Source organism: Pteropus vampyrus, unplaced genomic scaffold (genome assembly GCF_000151845.1).
Source record: "Pteropus vampyrus isolate Shadow unplaced genomic scaffold, Pvam_2.0 Scaffold19, whole genome shotgun sequence".
NCBI classification, from domain to species: Eukaryota; Metazoa; Chordata; class Mammalia; order Chiroptera; family Pteropodidae; genus Pteropus; species Pteropus vampyrus.
In genome coordinates this window covers 3,754,247-3,779,091 of record NW_011888800.1, presented here as the reverse complement: position 1 = coordinate 3,779,091, position 24,845 = coordinate 3,754,247, and the positions used below count along the sequence as shown (strand labels likewise).

At 44.6% G+C, this 24,845-nt stretch overlaps 1 protein-coding gene and 1 long non-coding RNA gene across 13 annotated transcripts in view; one reads left to right on the top strand and one right to left on the bottom strand.

The window, feature by feature from the left end:
* Positions 1-7,893: 7,893 nt before the first annotated feature.
* LOC111736261 lies at positions 7,894-13,511 on the bottom strand. Its single transcript, XR_002779139.1, has 2 exons — positions 13,373-13,511; positions 7,894-12,149 (listed from the first exon to the last, which is right to left on the bottom strand). It is a non-coding gene; the product is annotated as an uncharacterized LOC111736261 (long non-coding RNA).
* MEIS2 (Meis homeobox 2) overlaps positions 12,309-24,845 on the top strand; it is a 201,100-nt gene continuing 188,563 nt past the window's right edge. For 3 of the 12 annotated variants that reach the window (XM_011354887.2, XM_011354885.2, XM_023527733.1), the window contains exons 1-6: positions 12,776-13,905; positions 15,151-15,383; positions 16,906-17,047; positions 17,768-17,818; positions 18,760-18,810; positions 19,617-19,766. In XM_011354887.2, the coding sequence (XP_011353189.1) occupies positions 13,894-13,905; positions 15,151-15,383; positions 16,906-17,047; positions 17,768-17,818; positions 18,760-18,810; positions 19,617-19,766 (639 nt within the window). In that variant the 5' untranslated portion in view covers positions 12,776-13,893. Of the gene's footprint in view, positions 12,437-12,774; positions 13,906-13,932; positions 14,470-15,150; positions 15,384-16,905; positions 17,048-17,767; positions 17,819-18,759; positions 18,811-19,616; positions 19,767-24,845 lie in introns of those variants that run through there. The other 9 variants (XM_011354881.2, XM_011354879.2, XM_011354886.2 and 6 more) reach the window with 7 other exon arrangements.

Below are 24,845 nucleotides of genomic sequence, written 5' to 3'. Positions count from 1 at the left end.
CACAGAGCAGGTTGGGAATAAGTGAAGAGTGGATCTGGAGGGGCCAACAGAAAAAATCCAGTAACACTAAGTATAGTTATTCTGATTTTATATATGAGATTACTAAGGTTCAAAGAGGTTAAGTGGCTTACTTAAGATTACACAATTAGCACAGGACAGAACCAGGATTCAGCCTCTTCCTGTCAGAGTCCAGAGCCTGGGCTCCTGACTGCTCCTCAGCCCAGAGTCCCTTTTTTGTCCTTCCAGGGTTAGAAAGAGCCTCAGAAGTGAGCTAAATTAACCCTCTCCCTTAGAAATGCCTGAAAGAGATGTCTTTCCATTTAGGGCATGAGCCTTAGTCACCTTTGAAAAGCTAGTGGTCTGTATAGTCTTTCTTCTGTTTCTATACTTATGGTTTATATCCTGACATGTAATTTTGATTTATAACCCTGAGTGAGACACCCTGGTAGGGACAAAGTTGTTAGACAGTGACAGGGAGAGAATAGCATTTTTTTATTACCAAAAAAAAAAAAAAAAAAATCTTTTTTCTAACATGCTCTCTAAATTAAGCACAGTTAAAAGACTTTTCTTTTCCAAAGAGTAAGCTAGTGTGTGGTGTGGGGAGCGGAGAAGGTAGTAAACTGATGATTGAATTTTTTCTATTCCATGTGCTACAATTAGAACACAGTCAAGACTATGCTAAATGTGTTCCAGTAGACTATGAGAGAAGTGAGCAGAATGCAAGATGTTTAAATGAAGTGAAACTAAAAATTAGTATTAAATCTATTCTTCAGTATCCCTGTGAGGGCCTTTAAGATAAGAAAAGGAAAGGAAATTCTCAGAGTGAGTAGTCAGAGGTTGTTAATTACTCCTTGTGTGAGAATTAAATTTGCTTAAGAGGGAAGACTGTAATAATTATCTAAGGTCAAGGGGCCCATCCCCAATCTGTCTGCTCCTCTGTCAAATAGAGATAGAAGTCCTACTCAGGGCTTTTTAATAATGGTGAACTCTTCTCGTACAAGCACTTCCTGACCTACAAACAGGTTGTGGTCCCAGAAAGTCTGTCATTTCAGTTGTTGGGAATATGAAACAAATCTGTTATAAACTGTGACTCAGGGCTGGACCAGCCCTCAATGTCCATTTAAATCCAGAATCTAATTCAGTTAGACTTGCAAAAGTACTTCCTGGTTTGAAGCAAAAAGGAATAATACTGGGAACTTGGCCTGGCCCCATCCCAGGTCAGGTCTTGCACCTGGCCTGTTCTCAGTGCCTCTCAGAGGTCACAACGCTAGCATGCTCAGGCCTAAGGCAAGAATGGAACTTTGAGTTTCTGGCAGGCCACAGTGGTGACTTGGCCAGCCATCTTTGTTACTAATAGGACCTGAGGAGGCTGTTGTGGATGCACAGCGAGTGTTTGGCCCAGATATATCTCATCTTGAACTTTTTTGTTTTGTTTTAGTTTTGTTTCGTTTTTATACCAGAGTAGATGATTTAGCCTTTATTCCAACTTTTGAGGTTATTGAATAGTTACATTTTTGTTCTGTTTGACAAACTTCTCAATTTTAGCAAAATGCTGCCCATGAGTGAAGAGGTGCTATGAGTTAAGAAAAGGGGCATTTTAATTACCTTTTCAAAGACCATCAACATGGCCCAAAAGAATACTCGCAGGAGAAAATTTCAATTTGGTGCTTGATTTTAACTAGCTATTTAGTCATAAGAAATCTCCAAAAACTTGGGTACAGGATAGCTTTTCCAAGAAAAATGATTTTCCTATGGTCAAACCCTAGCTGATCAGGTTTTTAGATTGCTTGATACTCAAAAGCTTCATCATGTCTTGATAATAAGTGAAAATGGGGTTAGGGTGGAATAAGGGGGAAGAAATTCCAGTGACAGGTGGTGAACCAGTGCTAAGAGAGCCTTTCTTCAAACATGCTTTCTATGTGTAAAAGATTGAGAGGTGAAAGGGGCTCATATTTAGGCCCTCCAAAGACAAAGAATGATGAACTTACCCCAAATTTGCTTCTTAATTAGCTTTGACTTAGTAATCTTCCTGGTAACTTCCCCAGACTCTGGAACTGAAAATAGGAGTAAAGTGGCATCTAATAAACCTATCTTTTAGGATAACTGGGTATTGTAGGGGAAGGTGAAGAAGGAGTAAAGTAAAAGAAGAGGAAGAAAAAATGAAAGAGAGGGAGAAAAAGAAAGGGGATAGGAAGGGAGAGGGAAAGAAGGGAGGGAGAGAGAGAAAACTCTGCCAGTTAACTTCATATCCACACGAATCCACCCACTCTGAGCTTCTGTTGTTGCTTTGTTTATGCAAAGTTAGCCAGGCTGAGACAGAGTGAGTGAGCTGAGAGATCTACGCTGAAGAAGGCAAAAATAATTTTTAAATGTAAATGAGTCTCTCTCTCTCTCTCTCTCTCTCTCTCTCTCCTCTCTCTCCCGCGCTCGCTCGCTCTCTCTCTCTCTCTCTCTCTCTCACACACACACACACACACACACACACTCGCACTCACACTCCTTTGGGTTGGGGCAATCCCAGCCTACAGACTTTGAAATGAAAACACCCTGAGGACGGGCGGGGGAGGGGGGGATGGGAGGCCCAGCAGCAGCGGGGAGCGTTGCCGGTGACCGAAGGAGCTCTGGAGAATATCAGGTTCGGATTAGTGACAACTCAGAAGTCACGCCGGCGGTTGGGGGAGGGAAGTTTGCCAAGGTCTCTGAACTCGACGGAAGAGAGAGCAGCTTCCCCTGGCGCCGGGCGGAGCTGGGCGTACCCAGAGAGACCTCTGTCCCGGCCTGAGGGAGCCCCGCCGCGCTGACACCCCGCCCAGAGATGGAGTTTGTCAGCGATCATAAAATGGGAATTGATTATTCCAGCCACCATTGATTAGGGAAGAATGCTTACTGCAGCAGCAGGGGAAAGGTTAAGAGGAAATTGACCTTCTTCCTAGGTGACATAAAGTCATTAGGTAAATGAGATATTCACACAGGAGTTTTAAAAGGTCATGCTAAATTTTTATTTGTAGCCTGAAGAGTCAACTTGAATCTTTGGCTAAGGGCAGGGTCCCCGCTCTTCTGGACAAGTGGACCGACAGGAAAAGAACTCTCGTTGAGCTAGACAGGGGTAAGGGTGGGGAGTGAATTATAGTCTTGGGAGGATCACATCGGAATTGGCGGGGGTCTTGGGACACCGAGCTTTGTACCTCCTGCCTGACCCGTGTGTGCGTTTCTGTGTAAATGTGTGCGCCTATGTGTCACTCAGGGGGGTCTGCGCTTCGCACCCGCGTCTCCTCGGTTCTACTGGCCCGCCAGCAAAGGGGTGTCGGGCAAAGGCGGAGAACTAAAACCCATTACCCTACCAGAGCCGGGCCACGTCTCACACAGAGTGAAAGTGTTTTGTTTTGTTTTTTAAAGGAGAGAGTGAGAGATGTATTTATGCACATATTTATCCCTCTAATTATAGGAATTAATCCTCTTACTTATGACTAAAAGGTAACGTCGAAAGACGTCCCTTTGATGTGGAAAAGCATCATTTGTGACTCACATTCAGACTCATTAAGGAATAATTGTTGTTAAACGCTTTACAAGAGGAGAGTGTTTAATTGAGGGCCATTCGTAATTTTACGGCTTAGCACAAAATTAAACGTAATTAAAAACTCAGAAATTCCAACTGATTTTCCAATTATTTTTATTGTCTGAGCTAATTGTTACACGAGGGTATCGCTTCTCCCCAAAGGCATAAAAAAAAAAAAAAAAGAAAAAAAGAAAGAAAGAAAAGAAAAAGAAAAAAGGCTACCATACCTTTCCCAAATATTCACCAAGAAGATGTAGAGCTTTCTCCAGGTGCAGGCCAGGTAAGGGACCTTCCTCACTCCCACCTCCCTCGCCTCGCGCCCCTCCCTCCCCTACTGTAATTAAGCGTTTCAGCCATTCTCCCCTTTCCCCGAGTTCCTGCAACACCTTGGGATGTGAGAAAGTGATGGCAGTTCTCTTCTGCAGATCATTACAGCAAAACTGGAAGTATCTGTAGAAGGCTGATGAATTTCTTGAAGTAACACTTGTCATACATGGCGGAGAGATTAAAAAAACCTAAGTAAACACAGCTCTCTGGGGGCGATCCCTCGATGCCTCTGCCTTAGAGTGTGTGGCAGGAGGGAGGTAACAAGCAAACGCGAACGGGGAGATGTTTTATAAACGTGCACACGAAGACACACAGATGCACACAGGAAACTTTCTTTTTCTTTCTTTTCTTTCTTTTTTCTTTTTTTTAGGCAAGGGTGGCTGTGAACAAGCTTCTCAGTTGGATTCTGGATTTCTTCCTTTTTTTTTTTTTTAATGATGGGATTGACGGATAAAGCCAATCTATCTTTGCATGTGTAGATTCTCTTAATGTCCAAATAGACTTATTTAAGTATATTAAAAGGTTTATAAAAAGTGCTTCGGTGTTATGAAGATGAAAACACATCCTTACAGCTAGTCCAGAAGTGGCCCTGTCTTTCCTATAAGACTTAGAGGGAATACGGGTGGAGGGGGAAGCATAAAATTAGACAGAATGTGAATTTAGAAAATTTCAGTGAGTCTAGTCTGAGAGCAAGGAGCGATGGAATGTTTGTTTCAATAAGTGTCTTTAATTTCTCTGTGATTTTTAGGATAGAGACTATCCTAAAATTTAGGATTTGGTGGGTTCAAGCTTTCTATTTGACTTTCCCATCATAAAATAAATGATTGCCTCTGATCTGATGTGCCAGGTGAAAATGGGTAGAATTAAAACTGTCAATTCTACTTCCGACTTGTGTCTTTCGATTGAGTTCAAAAGCTTTTAAAGGTAAAACATGCTGATCATTTATATATATTATTGCTTTTTCTTGTATCATAGCTTTTAAGGGAAAAGAAAGGGAAAGTATTTATATATCCAAATTCATTTTCCCTGGAAGATTTCAATCTTCCAAGTAATCTGATGATGGACCCTGACACGTGTGAGAATGTCTGCCCAATGCAGCCCGGCTTACACGAGTGTGGCCAAGTCCGGTTTTTCCGTTTTCTATTTAAATGGTTTATTTGGAGCTGAAATGTGGATATTTAAACCTGAAGCTTACCAAGTGCTACAATACTATTTTAGAGAAAAGGTTGGAGTAGGCAGAGTTGAGAAGAAAGGAGGAAGGCTCCCTTTGAAAGTTACAAATGGTGAAAAAGACATGTAATCCGATGTGGAAAATTGAGTAAAAGAGGCAGCACACACTCTAGCTTAGGCAAAGATTGCTGAATCCTTTGAAGAAACTGACACGGATTTTCCAGAGATGGGAGGAAAGAGAGAGATGGGTTGGAGGTGGGGAAATCCTAGGGTGGGCATTTTATGTAAATGAGTAAATTCGAAATGTAGTACAAATCCAGTATAGTAAAACTGACAGTTCTGACAGTATTGACAACATAAATATATGTTTGAACACTGCACTTTCAGACACTTAACCGATGAAGCAATAAAAAAAATTCGACTACAATATTTCAAATAATCGACATTGATGTTTTGATACATCATTTTTATACTCCAAATCGATCTATCACTCTGGGACTGGTCAATTTTAAGTAAAAATGGGCTGCAATTATTTGCACCTTGGCTAATGATGACCTAATAACAATCCTCAATGAATTACACCCGAACTGTGCTTTCTTCCTTCAGCATGGGGTAGCGGGTGCAATTCTTGAGGAGCAGAACCGAAGATTGTGTCATCCTCTGCCCTTCTTTATATTCTAGGATTTCAGAATTAGGAAAGGTCTTTGTTTGGTGATCACAGACACTGCAGGCTGAAGTGTCCTCACTTCAAGTAGCCACTGACTGGCTCTGTATTGAGGATATGATCCTCACTTTTACTTTTCAAGGTCAAAACTAAATTTTAAAATTTACAAACATAAAGTTGCATGAGTCTAACCCTTCCCCAGGCCCAATATCTTTTCCTCTGTTTCAAGGACTAGATGGAAGAGATTTGCTCAAAGGGAAGATTGGAGAGTTCTCTAAGGCTCAGTGTGTGTGGGGTGGGGTGGGGGCGGATTTTAAGAGTATATCTAAAGCACCCAGTCGGAGTTGAATTTCTCCTTCGTCCCATTCCCTCTGGATGCTCCTCACATACCCTTGAAGGTTTATGGGCAAATGGTCTTTTGTTGTTGTTGTTTTGTTTGTTTTGAGACACAAATAAGAAAGAATTCAAATCTCTGCAAGAAAGAAGGGCGGATGCTTGTGAGTACTGCATCCTCACGCGTGCGTTCCGCAGTCCCTGACTCTTGGCTTTCTTCTCTTGGCCCTGTGGGGTTTCCAATGAGCTTTCCTACTCCCACTTTTCCCCGCTCCTCTCCCAATTCGAGGTGGTAATGGTGGTTGGCGGAGAGGCGGGGGGTAAAGCCAGTTCATTTACAAACAGAAAAAGAAATCCTGGACAGGCCCGGGATACAAACTCAGCAGTCCATTGTGATGCGCGGATCCGGCTGGCAGGACCCGCCGGAGGTGCGGAGGCTAGCGCCCCTACTCCGGCTTTCTCCCCAAGGCCGGGCACAGCGCAGTACCGTTCCCATCCCCGTGACTCCCCGACCCTCCTCAAACTCGCGCTGAGACTCGGCCTCCTGACTTAAAAACTTAGCTGGGCTCCACTAGCCGACATTCCAGCGTCTGATTTCTTTTCTCCCAACTTCACAAATATAGTTTTAAGGCCCTTCAAACCGCCGCCAGCTGAGACGCTGAGACTTAAGCAACACTTTCAGCAACATTAAGAGGCTAATCAAAGGCAAAGGATGTGTGTGACCCACGCTGAATGAAGGTGGGAGCCCTAGAAGAGCTCGGCTCCGTCGCCTGAGCATCACCTAGTTCCGCGGCTATCAGTCTCTGACCAGGTCGTTCCAGGCCATCGGTGCTGGAGGTGCGGGAGGAAGCTAGAGAAGGGGCGATAGGAGGAGAGAAAAGGGGCCGGGATCAAGATAGCGGAAGAGACAAGAGAAAAAGGAGAAAGAAAGAGATGAAGGAAAGGAGAGGAAGATAGAGCGTAAAGGAGCCAGAGACTTCGAGAGCTAGCGCACATCGCGTTTGGAGCCCCGCCAGATAGCGCTAGAGGGCTATTTATTGAAATACTTGCCTTCTGCGAGATGATGAAGCTGCTAAATTGAAGAAATAAGAAATAAGAGAGTAAAGGGAAAGAACATACAATGATTTCATTCTTATTTTAAAAAGATAAATTGTGAGATGCTCTATTATTATTAACTATGAGTGAGGAATATGTGGTAAAAAGCCTAAGTGGGGAAAAGACCAAAAAACTAAAAACAAATAAACAAAGGTCCTCTTCCCTCTGTTGATCCAAACTAGGAAAAGAGTGAGCAAAGTTAGCAGGTAAGTAAGCAAGTGGAATTCTTCCTAGTCCAACTTTCTGAGCTGCTGGTTACTTTGCCGGGAAGGTCAAAAACAGTTCACAAGGATGAGCTGAGGTTTATAGAGAAGAGATGTTTTTAAAGTAATAGATGGCTGCAAGGCAGTGGGGAGGGAGAGTCAAACACGTTATTGGAAACGCCAAATAAAATATATATCAAAAATTCCAACTGTCAGCCAGCAGGTCTGGAGCAGAAGAGAGCCCCTCTGCCTTTGTCCCAGAGATGCTGGGCTTAGGGCTGTTTCTGCAGGGCTGCAATCAAACTCCTTGAATAACAATTTATAAATACTCTGGGAAGCTTGGAGAAAAGAGCTAGACTACAAAAATTCACTGTTGCACTTAGAACCCAAAAAGCAGTGAAGCAAATGAAGAGAGAACATCTAGTGATAAAGGTGGAGAGAGAGAGAGAGAGAGAGAGAGAGAGAGAGAGAGAGAGAGAGAGAGAATATTTTGACCCTTCTTACTTGCTCAAGTCAGTAATGCAAGAAAGAAAACTTTCAAGTAATTCTTTAAAGTATTGATTTGGTTTTATTCTCAAACTCCTGGCATCTCACACAGCTAGCTTCTCATTTTAAATTGCACTTTCCTTTTATCCGAAATACTTTTTCAAATCAAAGTAATAATTAATATCTTTCTTCCAAACCGCAAACAGAAACTCCACAAATAAAATTAGTCACAGAGTCCCCTAAAAATCTGCTTAATCTAAATTACTTCAATTAAAAACATTAACTAAAGTTACGAATAAGATTAAGGTTGGATTTATTTGCTCCTCTAGCAAGGCATCAATTGTTCTAACTGTTTTAAGACGATAAAAAAGATTTAAACCCAGCGATTTTAATACATAGATAAACACTTCAGCTCTTACAGTTCTGGGGAATTGGGAGTTATCTCTGCTGAAGACCTATACTTTCGGGTGGTGGGGGGGAACAGGTGAAGAGAAGCAGGTACATAGGCTTCTTAAGGAAGGTGGACAAATTCATCTAAAACAGAGTCTAGGTTCACAATGTTCATTTCAAATTAAATACTAATAAAGCCAATGCCCTTTAAATTAAGTAACTATAGCAAGATTCAATTATTCTTTTAAAATCTTGAATGTTACTTATAATAGCATTCTACATTGATACAAAAAAGAAAAGGAAAAATAGAAAAGAAGCAGTTCTCAGAAGTCTTGGAGATGCTTCAGTAAGAAAGAGGTGATTAAAAACAGACTTAAATCTGAGAGGCTGGATTCCTCCTCCTATTCACCCCCACCCAATCAGGTCCCCTCCCTTTCACCTCTTTTTTTTTTTTTTTAATGCAGTGCCCCCGCCCCCACTCCAGAGCTAAGTAGCCAATTTGAGATTCTGAAGAAATAGGTTTCAGCATCCATATTTGTTCTGGGGCACTTGTAAAATGCGATCTGTAGAGGGTCTTTAGCCTTCTGATTGTCTTTGAATTGTTTTTACTGAAACAGATCTTTTGCAGTTAATGAGTCCCCACTCAGCTGGACAGCTCCTCTCGGACACTGAGAACTCTAACCCCAAAATGACCCCAATTTGACACCGCAAGATGAAATTTTACCGCCTGTTAAAACCATTTCCAGCCTGGGCAAAAGGAGCTGACTGTTGACGGAGGTGTGTACCACCTCTTGCGAACCCCATCTTGTGCCTGTCTCTGGAGCCTGCCCCACCTACTTTCTTTCACCCCAAATGTTGGAGAACAAATGAGCATCACAGCGTGGGTGAGGGTGCCGAGGCTGAAAAGGGAGCATCAGCAATGTACTATCAGGATAGAAATCAGAAAGTGTGCATACTCTACAACTTTATAACTGGCTTCTATCGGACTACAAAATTGAGGGTGGAGGGAGACCAGGAAGTTCTTAAATGTTTTCGGCTCTATTAATAAAACATCAGCAAGTTGGTTATTATAAGTAATAGGCCTTTGAAATCACCAGATTGACCAAGAACTGACACTCTGAATTATCTCTAACTTGGTCTTGTGTATAATCCACTGCAGTGCCATGCTATTTTAAACTAAGTTTCATAAATGACATGCAACTAGGTAAATGAAATCTCTTTAAATCACATGAAATTCAAGGTTCTTCTCCCTGTAGGCAATTGGTGAATTTTTAAATGCCACAGATTTTCCTCCAGTAGGGTGTTACTTTTAACACTCTCACACTTAACCGAAGTCTTTAGACTTAAAGACGATTGGCTTTTTTGTTTGTTTGTTTCTTTAATAGTATCTTAAAATGTCCTATCTTTCCTCAAACCAGATTGTCCTTGTTTGCTTTGCTATATTCAATAAAATGGAAAAGAAGTTACAGAATATGAGAGAAAAAGAGAAAGAGAGGGAGAAGGAGTTCAGGTTAAAATGCCTTCTGCATCGCCCAAAGAATGAAAACACATGAGAGTAGATTTTAAACGTTTTTTCTTTTGTAAAACCCAAAATTATCACGGAGTGATCAACCTATTATTAGCTTAATAACTGTTTGAAAATATAGAAATCATCTATCGGTCTTAATTGTTTTTACACGGATGCACTGCTTCGGAAGAAATAGTCTTTAAAAAAAAACACTAGTGCAATTTTTCGAAATAGAAGCTGTAGAGATGCTAACTCCACAGTATCACTATGAAAAAAAGAAGCGGTGGTAAAAGAAGCAGGCGATAGTAATGTCGAACCTTTAAACTCTGTGATGCAGAGGTTCGGTTAAAAGTTGATCTTTACAGAAGGAGCGTTTATCAAGGAAACGGGGTTTCTTTTTAAAAAGAGAAGTAATTAGCTCTTACTATACAGGACATTTAAAACAATAATCCCATTGGCAACAATAAACACGCAATATTGAGAAAAGCAACAATTAGAAAAATAAAAACTGAAAAACTGAGTATAAATTTCTCAGCTAGCGGCGCTGCACGGGGAACTTGGGTCCACCAATATCAAGACCTCTGCAAAGTCGAAAACGCTCCACAGCAAGACCCGATTGGTCCCCCACCCCACCCTGCTCCCATCCTTCACGCCGGCTAAACTGAATTCACTTAACTGCCGCTTGAAATAAAATTCTGGAAGCTCTTCCTTTCTTTGTTACTCACCTTAAAATATATATATATATATTTATATACACACACACATATATATGTATGTACACACACACACACACACACACGCACATACACACACACATATATGTCGACGAGCAACCCAGCAACAAATAAGAAGGATGCTTTTAATCTTGGAGTTCTTCTAGGGAAAAAAAAAAAAATGAGGAGGAGGGAGAAGGACACTTCTCCTCAACCTGCAGGTTTCATACCCGTCGGCTCTTGCAGGCTTCAAGCCGGCTCTAAGAGTGGCTGAAAACCTGGGCTAGATTTTTCTCCCTGAAGCTCCGCGCGCCCGACTGTCCCTGCTCAGGCCATCCTGGCAAATACTTCGCAGTCCGCAGCCCTGCTCCCTGGCATCGCAGTACCCTCGCTTCTGCCAGGCCCTCCGCACTATCTTTATATGTGAGAGCCGATTTCCCGCAGACATCATTGTTATGATGGCTCATTTAATCAAACTGTTTAATTGCTCTGGTAATCACTATCATCATCACAGGTGTTCAATCATTCATCATTTTTGGAGGGCTTTATTGACCTCCGGAGCTCATCTCCCAGCCCTATTAAAACGGAGCCAAATTTCTCCAACTCCACTTGGAGTCTCTGCAGGCTGCGATCTAAGCCTAGTTGAGTGTAGCCTGAAAGAAGCTTACAGTGAAGTTGAGAAGACGGAAAGAGAGCTTTCCCCAAAAGCCCCCCCATCCGCCCTTCTTTCATTCATATTCTCTCTCTCTCTCTCTCTCTCTCTCTCTCACACACACACACACACACACACACACACACACACACACACAGTACTTTATTTCGCTGTGTCCCCATCCCCTGGGAAGTCGGGCCGAAACCACGCGCGGAGTATATTCTACTTTCTACCCTCCAGAATGGGTTCAAAGTTGGAGAGGGAGGCAGCTGTTGAAGAACAGTCTGTTTTCGATCTCTGGGCAGGGGACCATAAACGCAGTAGAGAGCGAGGAGTTGGAAGAGGGCTCACTCCGAATGCAGGGCCGGGCTGCTGGACTGCCGGGAGCTGAGGGGCCGCGGAGTCTGCGGCGCAGTGCGCGCTCGGTGACCGTAGCTCCGCCCCCAGCTCGGGCTCGAAGTGATTGACGCGCGGCCGCCGGGAAACCCACGACGCGGAGGTGAGGCTGGATGCAGCTCCCGCCAGAGATTGGGCGATTCACTGGCCAGAACTACTTTCTACACAAACTGAGTGGGATAGTTACCTTACCTCCCCTGCACTCTACTCCCTTCTCTTTTTGGAAAAGTTCATTCCGAGTCAGCCCTATCTTCCAGATGCCGTGAAAATGCCCCGTGTAATTAACCCAGCCATTAGCCGGCGTTACCGCGCCAGGGCCTCTGTGCCCCGGGCGACCACAACAAAGCTGGGCAGGGAATGCCGGGCCAATCTTCCTCGGTTGGAATCCTCTCTCCCTCTCTTTCTCCCAGTCTTTCCCTCCTGTGCTTCCCAGCGCTGAGATCCACTTCGGAGGCGCACACCAGTGGTGCGCGCGAGTGCGCGCGCGCACACACACACATACACACGCCTTTAGCGAAATCAGACATCAAATAGCCAAACGGCTCCCTCATTTCCTCCCACCCGATTCCGCCGCGGCCCTCAAAGACTCTCCGAGATGGCCCTTGTCCGCGCCGCTTGGAGGGAGTGCTCTCTGAGTTAAGCTGGTCTCTTCTTGTCCTGGAAAAAAAAATGAATGCTGACAAGGGTCCTGGATCTGCACAGGGAATAAAGTACCACTTAAAAAAACAAAAACAAAAACAAAACCCTCAAACCTGGAGGTGGTACCGTCTGCAGAGCCTGCTGCCCCTGAATATTAGCAGAAAGCCTTCGGGGGCGCGGTAATCCGCTGGCAGAGGAGTAGGGGCCCGCGGAATTAAAAGGAACAAAAGCAAACGCGCCATGCCAAACATCTCCGACACGACCCCATCAGGCAGGAGCTCGGAGTGATGGGAAAATAAACTAGAGTAAGTTTCTTTAAAACAATTTAAAAGATCTAAGGCTGTACCGTACTTTCCCTGTGGTTTTCTGCAGTTTTCCTCTCTGCGCTCTCCCTGTCTTCTTCATTCTCTCTCTCGCTCTCTCTCTCTCTCTCTCTCCCTCTTTTCCTCGACCGCGCGCTCCCGCGCGCGTACACACACACACACACACACACACACACACACACACTCCTTTTCCTCCTCCCCTCTTCCCACCCCTCACCGTCCCCGTGGAGGAGAAGGCTTGCTGATTTGCTCCGGTTTGCTCGGCTCCTGCCTCCCCTCCCCGTTCTGCCCCCCGCCTCCCCCGCCCCCCCAGCCGGGGCCGTCCGATCGCACTCGCTGCATATCAGAGGCTCGGCGCGGCGCGCTCCTCCTCGCTCCCGCTCCCCACTCCCGGGATGTGTCTCCGCCGTACGACGGGCTATGGCCACCACGACTTCCGGGTTCCGTCATTTCGTTCTCCCGCCGCCGACCCGCGCCGCCAAACTGAGGCTCTTCTATAAGCCAGGCAGCAGCCAACCTGCCAACACCTACTGACACTCACTCATCTCCCAGAGAGAGAAAGAGAGCGAGAGAGAGCGAGCGCGAGAGAGCGAGCGCGAGTGAGAGCGAGCGAGCGAGAAAGAGAGAGAGGGAGAGACAAAATACCTACCAGGAAAGGGGGGGAGGAAGTCCAATTTTTGCAAACTATTCTTTTTTTTCTTGATTCCCGCCCCCCCTCCCTGCTTTCTTTGAACGATACTTTAAAGAGAGAGGATCATATTATAGATACCGCGGGGGCAAAGCTAAAAGAGGGGGGGAGGGGGGAGGAAAAAATTCAAGAAACAGAAACCCCTCGCCGAGTTTTACTGGAAGAAAAAAAAAAAACGGGTCTGAAAGATTCCTCCTCTTCATCATCATCAACCATCATTCATTCACTACCTTGACATTCCGGGCTTTGATTGACAGCTGGAGTGGCAAAAAGCCATGAAACACGACAGTTCGGTTACATGTGGGCTGCTGACGGGCCGCTCGTAACCTTCAGTTCGGGGGCTTGACAATTTTTTTTCTTCTTTTTCTTCTTTTTCTTTCTTTTTTTTTTTTTTTCCAACTGAGGGGAAGAGAAGAGAAAGAGGGGGAAAGGAGGACCGAAGAGGAGGAGGAGGGGAGGGGGGAGGAGGAGGAGGTGGAGGAGGAGGAGGAAGATCAGGAGGAGGAGAAAGAAGAGGAAAAAAGAGAAAAAGAAGAAATATCACGGAAAAAAAAAAACTCTTCGTTGTCTTGCCTGGGCTTTTTTTTTTTTTTTTTTTCCCTAAAAATAATATATTGGAGAATTGGGAGAAGTCTCCTTGGTTTGAAAAAAAAAAAAAAAAAAAAAGGAATCTTCAGCCTAGATCACTTTCTTATCCGGACTGGGATATTAAATATACGACACATCCAGGAGTTTATTGGAGCGCAGACTGATGGCGCAAAGGGTAGGTTTAAATCTCCAGCACTTACCTAGATATAAATCCTCTCCTAAGAGGGGCCTGTCCCGATGCTTCTTCTCCCTTCAACGCTGCTGCTGTTGCTCGCTGCTTGATGATGGCGGCCAGTATTTAAAAAAATAGCAGCAAAATTATTCATCGGCTTCTTTTCCCCCCCGTGCCTCTGCGTGTGTGCGAGTGTGTGTGCGTGCGTGTGTGCGTGTCTGGACGCGCGTGTTCCAGCGCTGTGCGAGCGGGCGGGCGGCGAGTGCGTGTGAGTGGTGTGTGTGCGTGTGCAATTGTTACACGCTTTCGCCTCGCTCCAGCTTTTACCCCAGCAGCGCGATTCCCCCGGTTCTCCTGATGCCGCCGCTGCCGCTGCTGCGCCGCTGCCGCCGCTGCTCCCGCGGCTGGGCGGGCACCGGCTGCGTAGGAGCCGCCGCCGCCGCCGGGGCCGCCGCTGGGGCCGCGCTGCCGCAGCCGCTGCGCCGCCGCCTAGACTAGCCTGGGCTGCTTGTTTTGTCTCTGAAATTGACAAGGACGCAGGGAATCCGCTGCTAAATAATGTTTCTGGTAACTTTCACGTTATTCCCCCCACCCCCACCCTCCGCTCCCTGCCCCCGGGGAGGCACTGGCCCCAGTCTTCCCCGGTTCTCGGCGTTCTCGTCCTGATTTTTTAGCGTTTTTCTTCTCTTTATTTTGTTTCATTTCGCCTTTTGATTTATTGGATCCTCTGGAGGAGGCGAAGGGGGGTTAGGGGTGGGATCCGGGGCTTCCTCCTCACACTAACTCCACTTCTCCCTGGGTTGGCTCGCTACGGTTCTGCTGCCTCCGGCCCGAGCGGCACCTCCCGGCGCCCCCTCGGTCCCTGGCCTCACCGCCCCCTCTCCCTGCTCTAAACGCTACTCTTGGTTCAGACTTTTTCATTTTAAAATTTAAAAACGTTTCCCTTAACTTTCAATTCCGTTGTTTCGGCTGGTTTGTTTTCTGTGTGTGTTCAACTCGTGCTCAGTACTTTTCTCCTTTCTGACTTTGTTTTTATCTCTCTCTCTTTCTCTCACTTTCTCACACCCCCCACTCCTGCTTCCCTCCTCCTTCTTTCATCTTCCCTTCGTCTTTCTCTCTCTCTCATCTCTATTCCTTTCCCACTTCTCCCTTTGCTCTCTTCCCCCTGCTTCTTTTTCGATTCCCCCTCGGCTTTCCTCGCTCTCCCTCACCTCTTGCGCCCCCCTCCCCTTTGCCGGGTTCTGACAGTACGATGAGCTGCCCCATTACGGCGGGATGGACGGAGTAGGGGTGCCTGCTTCCATGTACGGAGACCCTCACGCGCCGCGGCCGATCCCCCCGGTTCACCACCTGAACCACGGGCCGCCGCTCCACGCCACGCAGCACTACGGCGCGCACGCCCCGCACCCCAATGTCATGCCGGCCAGCATGGGATCCGCTGTCAACGACGCCTTGAAGCGCGACAAGGACGCGATCTATGGGTAAACCAACACCCCCCACCACCCCCATCCCGACCCAGCATACTGTATGTGAGTGTGTGTTTGTCTCTGTGGGGTTGAGGGGTTGGACGGCTAAGCGGGGAGTTACTTCTGCTTAGGGGGTGGGGGCGCTTGCCTTAGGAAAGGACAGTGAAGGGGGCCTGCTCTTCTGCCCCTAGAGTGTAAGTCCCTGGAAGGTATGGCTTCCTCCACCCCCACGGCCCCGTCAGTCCGGATCCCGTAGCTGGGAGTGACTGAATCCTCAGAATCTTGCCAGGGCCTAATCCCCAAGGACGCGATTCCTGGCCAAAGGACGCAGAGCTGGTCCTTCCAGGCCCCCTAACAGAGGCCTTGACGAAGGAGAAAGTTTCCTGCCGACGAGGAGCAACTTTTTTTTTTTTTTTCTCTCTCTCTCTCTCTCCTCGTTTCCAACCGAAAGTCTGGAGTCACTAAATGCAGCTTGAGCTGGGATCAGGGCTGCTTCTGTCGGCCAGGAAGTCCTAATCACCCACTTCTTAATTCTCTGTAAATAAAGGGGGCAGACCTTCAAGTGCAGCCGGGTGGAAGGGACTGCTGCTTGCATAGAACCGCTCTTGAGGGGAGTAAGGAAGCTGGCTGGAAATAATTTTATATTCTGAGAGAACTCAGGGAGGAATGGGGCTTCACGGTCCAAACGTGTACCACTCGGGCTCTACCAGTTGAGGGTAGGTAGGGAAGGCTGTGGGATGCCGAGGGGAGGGGACAGTCTGTCAGCAGCAACTGAGCTTGAAGCCAGAGGCCGCAGGCATCCCGAAGTGTAGTTAAACCGCCCAGAGGAACACAAAGGGCAGACGCACACGCACACTTCCAAGTTTTAACATTCGATTTATTTTTGGCCTGCTGGAGAAATGTGTCTTTGGAAGGAAGCTCTTCGGCGTTTAAGAGTCCTATTATTTTGGTCTCCATGCCCCGGCTTTACTAGAAGTAGAGCAAGCAAGTTTACATGGCCAGGGGCTGGAGAGGTTAGAAGAGCACTCTCCGATTTAGGAAATAGCACCTTGGCTGCGTATGTAGGTGAAGCCTTTGGCCTCCTCTGAAATGGCCATTAAAATGCAGAGTTAAGGTAGTTTTTGATTCCACAGTGTTCCTTTCTTGGGAGGTCAGGGCTGGGTCTTAGTGGTTGGTTCGGCGGTCTCTGTAGTGTGGGGAGTGGGTCTGGATCCACTCCAGGCTCTAGACTGACCGAGCTACTTGGATATTTCATTACGTTCCAACTGAAACTCTTTTTATTTGGCCGGTTAAAGTGGCCAGGGGCTTCTCCCAGCCGATCTGAGGGACTCCTGAGCTGAGGGAAAGGGCCAGGCCGTTTTTCCTTTCTGTTTCTGGCCCAAGCTCGACTGGATGAGGAAGGGTTGTAAAGTGTGATGCGTGCCTGTTGTATTAAAGAAGGAATCCGAACCCTCCAAACTTGTTGATTACAGTTCTTGCTCCTTCCCCTCTGCACCCCGTCTCCGTATGTGTGTCTCTGCGTGGCGCTGCCCGTTAGGCACCCGTTGTTTCCTCTGTTAGCTCTGGTCTTTGAGAAGTGCGAGCTGGCGACCTGCACTCCCCGGGAACCCGGAGTGGCCGGCGGAGACGTCTGCTCCTCCGACTCCTTCAACGAGGACATCGCAGTTTTCGCCAAGCAGGTCCAACCTTCTTGACCCACTCACCCTTCTGTAGCCCTCACCACCCCCCTCCCTTCCCTCCGAGCTTTACATGAAAGAGGAGGAAAAGGCCAGGACACCCGATCTGTTCCTCGGGCCCAGTCCGCCTTCAACGCCTCCTCCCCATCCCTGAGCCTGAAGGCGAATTGGAAGCGGAGATAAATATGGGTGTTTGTTTTTCCCCCCAGTCAGGAATACAGGGGCTCGACCCTCGAATTAAAATTGACCTGCTCCTAATCTGGGGCTTGGCCTTTTCTCCAGCCTGCAGCTACTTGAACAAGAATTGGGGATAGGGGCTATGAGGGACCCGAGAGTGCCCGGGAGGGAAGGAAGGAAGCTGGGCGCCTCTCCCGGCGGTCCGCGCCGGGCGCCGTGGAGAGCTAGGCTGAGAGCCGCGGCCCCTTGGACGGCAGAATAAGGGGATACTCGGGGCCCAGAGCACGGCCTTTTATTCCCCGCCACAGTTCAGCGGCTCCAGGGATCCCGTAATGGGGCCAGGACCAGAAGGCCCTGAATCTTTTCAGCTGACTCTATTAATTTAAGGCACTAGCTTGTTTCATGTATTTTACCAAAGCCCCTCTCATCTTCTGTGCTACTGCCCCTCCACCATCCCCACTCACACACTACAGATTAGTCGGTGACAGGGTTTTTCTTCTTTTAAATGGAATGGTAATTCATGCTGACTTTTCCTGCTTCTTATAGGTTCGCGCCGAAAAGCCACTTTTTTCCTCAAATCCAGAGTTGGACAATTTGGTAAGGCTCACTGTTTCTTGCCTTTCCCCAGCCTGGGCCCCTTCCCTTGCCCAGGAGCACCCACTTTCTCCCGGAGCTCCGGAGAGTTTGAGCAGAGCCTTCCTTTGAAGCTCCAGAGCTACAGGGAGGAAGGGACCAGCTTAGAGCCCCCGCAAAAGCGGTGGGAGTGAGGGGCGGGATGGACGTCTGGGAGAACGGAGCCCAGAGAGGCAGCCAGCGGGGACGCAGCGCCGAGCGCCCGAGCAGGGGACGAGTCCTAGGTCTCGGCCCCGGGAGTGAGGCTGCGAGAAGTGAGTTATTTCCTCTGTTTGCCAGGGCAGGCGGTGGAGCCCGGGGCAGCAAACCCAAAGGAAGTTAGGCGCGGCGGAGGGCGGTCCGGGGAGGTGGGGAGTGGGGGGGTTAAGGGGGGCAGGCTAGCGCAGGCCACTTTTAGGTGCGATTCTTTTGCTAATTTGCCCGATTTCAATATTAAAAGTACTTAAATCCGCTTTCAAAGGCTCTGCCTCACCATTCATCTTGAGTATTTCCTTCTTTAGTAAGGACGGATTTCGCTGGGTGTGCAGTTCTAAAAAGCTTTCTCTCTCCAGAGAAGCGACTTTTTTTTCTTTTTTTTAAAATTTGACTTGAGGTCGAAGGAGGGGACGGTTAAAGAGGGCCCAGGCGAAGAAAGAGGGGCTTGTCCCGAGGAAAGCCGTCCTTACAAATAGCTTACTGAACGTGAGGGGCAAAGATATCAAATGCTTCGGCTCAGGTTGAGTCAAGATTCCTACCCGGTGGCCAATGAGGCAGAGCTGATCAGTAATCACTTGGGTTTTCTGACGATTTCTTCGAGTGTGGGTTTTGCCTGGCCACTTGCCTGTTTCTTCTCCCTATTCCAATTCCCTCACCACCCCCAACTCCAAGTCACAGAGTCTTAACTCCACACTAAACTTTTCTTTCAGATGATACAAGCAATACAAGTACTAAGGTTTCATCTTTTGGAGTTAGAAAAGGTAAGCAGGAAAAGACACTCCCCACTTTGATTTAGACTTCCCTCTCCTAGCTGAGTTGGGATGTTTTTACCAAACCTCCAGTGTAAGGGGTTGAGCACCTGGAGATTCTGAGCAGCATGTTACCAGGTCCTTCCTTCAAGTTGATCCCCTATCCAGGGGCTCAGAGGATGGGTGAATTAGGACAGCCTGTCTTTTAAAGTAGCTCCCCCCCCCCCGCCTTTTTTTCCCCAGGCATTCGGGATTATTTTGAAATGCAGCAAACCATTTGTGTTACTGGACATTCAGCCTGCTTGCGTCTCTATTAGCTCAACTCACCCTCCGCCCAGAGTGTGCATTAGGTGCAAACAGAGGGGCTCATCCTGGCTGGGGTGTCTGTACATTGCTCTGCAGCTCAATCACTTACCCTTGGAAACATGCAGACCTCCTAGCTTATTGAATCGCAAATTTTAATGCTGTTCCTAGTTCAGCATTCTAACATTTCGATGTTATCGTCAAATCGGATTTTCCTCCCTGGACTCCCAGTCTGAACCCAGTTATTGCCAGTCCTGTTTCTTCTCTCTTTTCTGTGACTTGTTGCTCAGGGAAGTCTCTGGAGAACAATATCTGCTGCAACAATTGCTCTATTGTTTCCTCACCTTCAACTATTGCACTCATTAATTAGACTTAGGTTGGAAGACATTGCACTGCTGCTCTTTCCAAATGTACCCCCTGCAACCTGATATTTTTCCTTTTAAAAATGAAATAAAACAATAACAACAACAACAACAACAACACAGCTGAACCCTCCACCATGACCCTCCTTCTAGGTCCACGAACTGTGCGATAACTTCTGCCACCGGTACATTAGCTGTTTGAAGGGGAAAATGCCCATCGACCTCGTCATTGATGAAAGAGACGGCAGCTCCAAGTCAGATCATGAAGAACTTTCAGGCTCCTCCACAAATCTCGCTGACCATGTAAGTCTGTGAGCCTCTGGCATTTTTTCTTTTTTTTTTTAAAAAAAGACCATTGGGCAAAGCATTGTTTTAAACCTAGCTCCATTCACTTAGCTTTCTTTTTAAGTGATTTGGTCTCTTTGGGGGTCTTTTTCTTCCTTTCTCACTACCTCTGCCATACTCTTTCTCTCCGTTTCCCTTTCTTGGAACCCTGTCCTTTTTTATGTTGAGAACCAAAAAAAAAAAAACCTGGGAGTTGATAGAGTGATTTGTGCTCTTAATGTGTAAAGTTTTCTGGATTTGGTGACTTGAGTGTTAGCAAATTGTCTGTTTGATATGGTGACTGCTGCCTTTTCTACTTTCTCAACTCTGCAATCAGTGCAACAGGAAGAGAGGCAAGACAGCTAGCTGGACAGGATGGGGAAGAAAAGACTGAAGGAAAAGAGAATTGGGGAGGGGGGCTGATTTTGCAGTCTTTCACAGAGATGACAATCCTGAGAATTATTGGCACTCTTGCATTTCATTAGAAATAAAAGGAGTGAACACTTTACAATTCTCAGAGCTTTTACTCTGTAGAAACTTATTGTCAGAATATGGACTTATTGCCAAGTGCCTGAAGCATCTTCATAATAAAAGACAGTAACCTTGATGAAACAATTATTAACAATATATTGCAGAAAGCTGAGGGGAGTTGTGATTGAGTAACCATAGGTTAGTGGTTGAATTTTAACACTTTGACAGTTGGTGAATGAGGGTGGAGAGTATAGTAAGGAGTGACTGTGGATGTCAGGCCAGGAAAGGAGATTTCTCTCTATTCTCTCTGTTTTTAATCCTATTTTGGAACTGATCTAGTGAGTCTCATGCTTAAAAAAAAAGCATATGTAGTGAGACTGAAAATTTGAAAAAAGAAGCAAAGAGAAAAAGGATTGCAGCTGGTAGGAAAGGCAAGACTGGGGAGGTTAAAGAGTGGGTGTGAACAGCAGTTTATTTATAGGAACTCAATCCTGGGGGTGGGGGACAGGGTGTCTATAGATTGCATTCAATTGAACTCACAACCTTAATGATATAGGCAATAGTTGAATAACTTGGTGGCTGAAATATTAATTTAACACTATATGGGGTTAAACAGGCCTTGAGACTTGAAGGCAGTTTGTATTACCACCCCTCTCCCCATTCCTGGGTGTTAAGAAGAATGAGTTCAGATGCCTTGAGAATAAACCTTCTGTGAGGTTCTTCTCCCTCACCCCTACCCCCCCCCCCGCCCCCGCCACCAAAAGTTTTGAAAATATGCAGTCATATATTTTAATTATTAGCCTTTGTGCTGCATGGAAAGCCAGTATAAGAACAAATGTTTAAAAAAGAAAAGGAAAAACAAAAAATCTCAGTCCTGGATGTCTAGTTCCAAGAGAATGAACACTATGGCTTTGAAAGCTCCTGTCCCTATCTTTGCTCTTGGCTTTTCCCATCATAATGGGGGAATAGTTTGGAAGTTCTTTTCTATATTCATTGTATTAACTGAAATCAAAAGGGTACAGCAGCATCTATGGAAAAGTTTATTTGCTGATATGTAGCTATGTGATCTATGTGTGGTGTGGTTGTGGTCCACGAGGCATGATATCACACTAGAAATGTTTGTTGTTGTTGTTGTTATTTATTTGTTTATTTTCACTGCTTTCTGTTTCTAAATTCATATGCATTTTACAATATTGAGGGAATGAGAAAGAATCTAGTTACATGGTTTGTAGAATGAGAGGGTCGCAGTTGCCTGCAGCCAAAAAGCTTTTCTTACGACAATTCCAGGGGTCTTGACTCCTTGGTTTTCTAGAACAGTTTCTTGGCAACTGTTTCTCAAGTGGATGTATGGAACTAGAACATGCTGATGTTTACATAGAAGTGATGAGATAAACTAGACTGCTGAGCATATTGGCTGAAAGACAATGCCTATTTATGGAACTATTGTAATATTTAAATTACACTGGAGAAGGAAGTTGTACCTAAGAGGATAATGCTTTAATAACTTAACAATCACAATCTTTGGATAAAAGAGTTAGCTATAACATTTGTTGCTCCTCTTTTGGGCCCCCAAGCAAGTAGATATGACAACTGATTTATTTTGAACTCGTGAGGGCTTGCCACCTCGTTGGGCATCAGAATTTAAAGCCTTTTATTTCCTAGAGATCTGAGCTATAACATTTTTACTTTAGCCCCCTGCTATTTGTTTTGAAAGGAAGCAATAATTTGTTCCACCAGTACATCGTGTGGGAAATGGCATGGTTTGCCACAGACTTGAATTTTATGCAGGAGGTGAGAGAAAACCTTGGTGAGTTTTCACCATTTTCGATACTTTTGTACCAGAAGTATATTGATTATATTCATTTCCAGGCCTCCCACTACAAAGCAGATTCTCTTAGGCTTCAGCCTCTTCTGCAAGTTCTCCCTCCCTCAACCCCCCAGCCACAAAAAGGTGAAAAGACCACAAAATCACTACCTAAAAAGTGGTATGAGTGGGACGTTTTCAGCATGTAAATGTGTCCAATTTGAATCTCAGGTTTATTTTTTCATTTGCTTTGATATGCATATTTAATACATTGCCCCAGGCTGGATCTCATTTAGTGCACGCTGGTGCAGGGGTGATGATGAGCCACTTCAGAAGGCCCAAGACAGCGTGTTGTTTTCTCTGTTTTATCTGTTGGCCCACTATTCTGATCTACTGTGCTTCCTCATGGTTTTATTTGCACATGAAATGCTGAGAGCATTTCAACTTATTGGCTATGAATAATGACAGCTAAAAAAGAAGTGTAGTTTAATTTGTTGTGTGCCAAGGTTTCTCTTGTGGAGGTGACAGTTTGTGACAGCTGTTTGACACCCCCAAAACACATATACCTCTGTCCTTATTAAGTGGTAGCAAGCTACGTGTGTGTGCATGTGTGTGTGTGTTTAGGAAGGAGCAGGCAAGGAGAGAGAGGGAAAAGAGTAAGTATGTAATTCTGTGTAGTGGAAAGCAGACAGAAAAGCATCAAGAGCAAATTATTAGGTACCACAATAGCTTGAAAATTTCTTATTAAAAATTTTGAAAATAGAAATGAATATATTATTGATATAAATATCTTGAAAGCAAGTTTTTATTTTTGACGGACTTTTAAGAATGAGTTTTATACACTATTACTTGGTAAATCAGACTGTTGTCATGCTGATTTCACATTCCACAATTTCGTGTAAATAATCTGATGTAACACAGATGCATTAAAAGAAGACAACCATAATGTTACATTCAGTAAAGATGTGGAATTTATTTATTGTTGACACTTACATGATGGGTGTAATAATAAAAGGAAGCCTGGAATTAAATGGAAAATACAATTTACAACATTGGCTACTATTTCATTTTGTTTAACAAATTCATAATGAATGCTTATATTTTTAATATTATAGTGTATTTTATGTTATACTCATAACAGTAATTGTTATAAGTAGGAAACAGCTATTATAGTATTCTTTGAAATATTGAGGAGAAAACTATGATGGTGAAGGAAATGCAGTTCTTTTTTCCAGCTGCAGTTCATGTTAAGTTTCCTAGACATTCAAATTTATCATGTTTAAAATAAACATGTCAAGAAACCAATTCTTTAAAAAATTTTAACTTGAAAACTGTTGTAGAATAGTTATGCTTTTCCTAGTCTGTAGTAATTCTGAATAATAGTTGATATCCACATTATCTACTTTACATAATTTTAGGTCGAGTCTTTAGTGCAGATAAATGAAATATATCTTTATATTTACATATAAAGGAGATAGAGTAGATCTACTTTAGATCAAGTAGACAAAGAAATATATTTATTTGAAATGCATTCTCTAGGCTAAGTTCTACTTGCCTGAAGTATATACAGTTATACTGTTATTCTTAATTAATGTTCATAAGAAGCTACATTTTATTTTTTAAATAAATTAAGTATAGGGAAGAAAACAACTGTATTTATTAAGAGTTAATGACAAATGCCTTTAAATTGACTTGCTCTGATAATATGCCTAATAAAAGAAAAATTGTTTTAATTTTTATGTTGAAATCTGTAATTTAAATGAAGATACACTATTGCTTTCTTTTGCATCTCTGAATATGTCAAATTTATTTATGTCACTACAGTGTTAAGAGATGGGTTAAGTCAGAGAGGAGAATCCCCAGAACCTCGTTCCTGACAGAATATAGGCAAATGTATATAGAAATTCTGTTATTACCTGAAATATTAGAGAGGAGTAGGCAGCAAGGAGGGTGATAGGTTTAAGAGATTGGTCTATAGACTATCAAGGGGGAAATAATGAGATTTGATAATAATAATAATACGAATGATTAATTTTATCAGATAGTTTCTTATATTCTCCTGTAAGATTAGATGTTGCAATGTGTTATCCAAGCCTCTGTGGATCTGTTCTGGGAAAGTTCTACCCTCAGCTCTGTTTACTGACTCAAGGAGATATGGCTGAGGGCATGAGTTTTCTGTTGTTATTGTTGTTGCATGGTTTCTGTTGGTTGATCACTTTTCTGACAATTTCTCATCAAAAATAATAATATTATTTAAATCATTTAGGTTGTGCAGTTGAAATACGTTTTTAGTGTTATGATGATGAAATGAAATCAAACAAAGATGCACTTGACAACCATAGACATTTACTATAGGTTAAGAATTTGGTATTTTAAAATTCATTTTTTTTTTATATTTTAGACTAAATATTCTGTGGAATATCCTAACACAATTCAGAACTATAGGAGACATAATATGACATTATACCAACAATACAAGACATTTCTGTCTTTTCTAAAAGTTACCCCGTTAAATGGAGGAGTCATTTGTAGAGAGTACTTGCCACTTCTGTGAAAGCTGCTCATATATTAATTCCCAAAACTTAATAGATGGGTAGAAGCGGAGAATGAAGGAAAGACCCTGGCTTTATTTACATTTTTAAAGATTGAATCCTTGTTCTGAAAGCACACACACTTCTCCTGAGTTCTTATGTCAACTTTAGAATAACTAAGTTGAAATTCCAACATTTTTTCAAACCAAACAATTGACATTTTAGACGTTTGTAGGCTTGAATACCTCATAA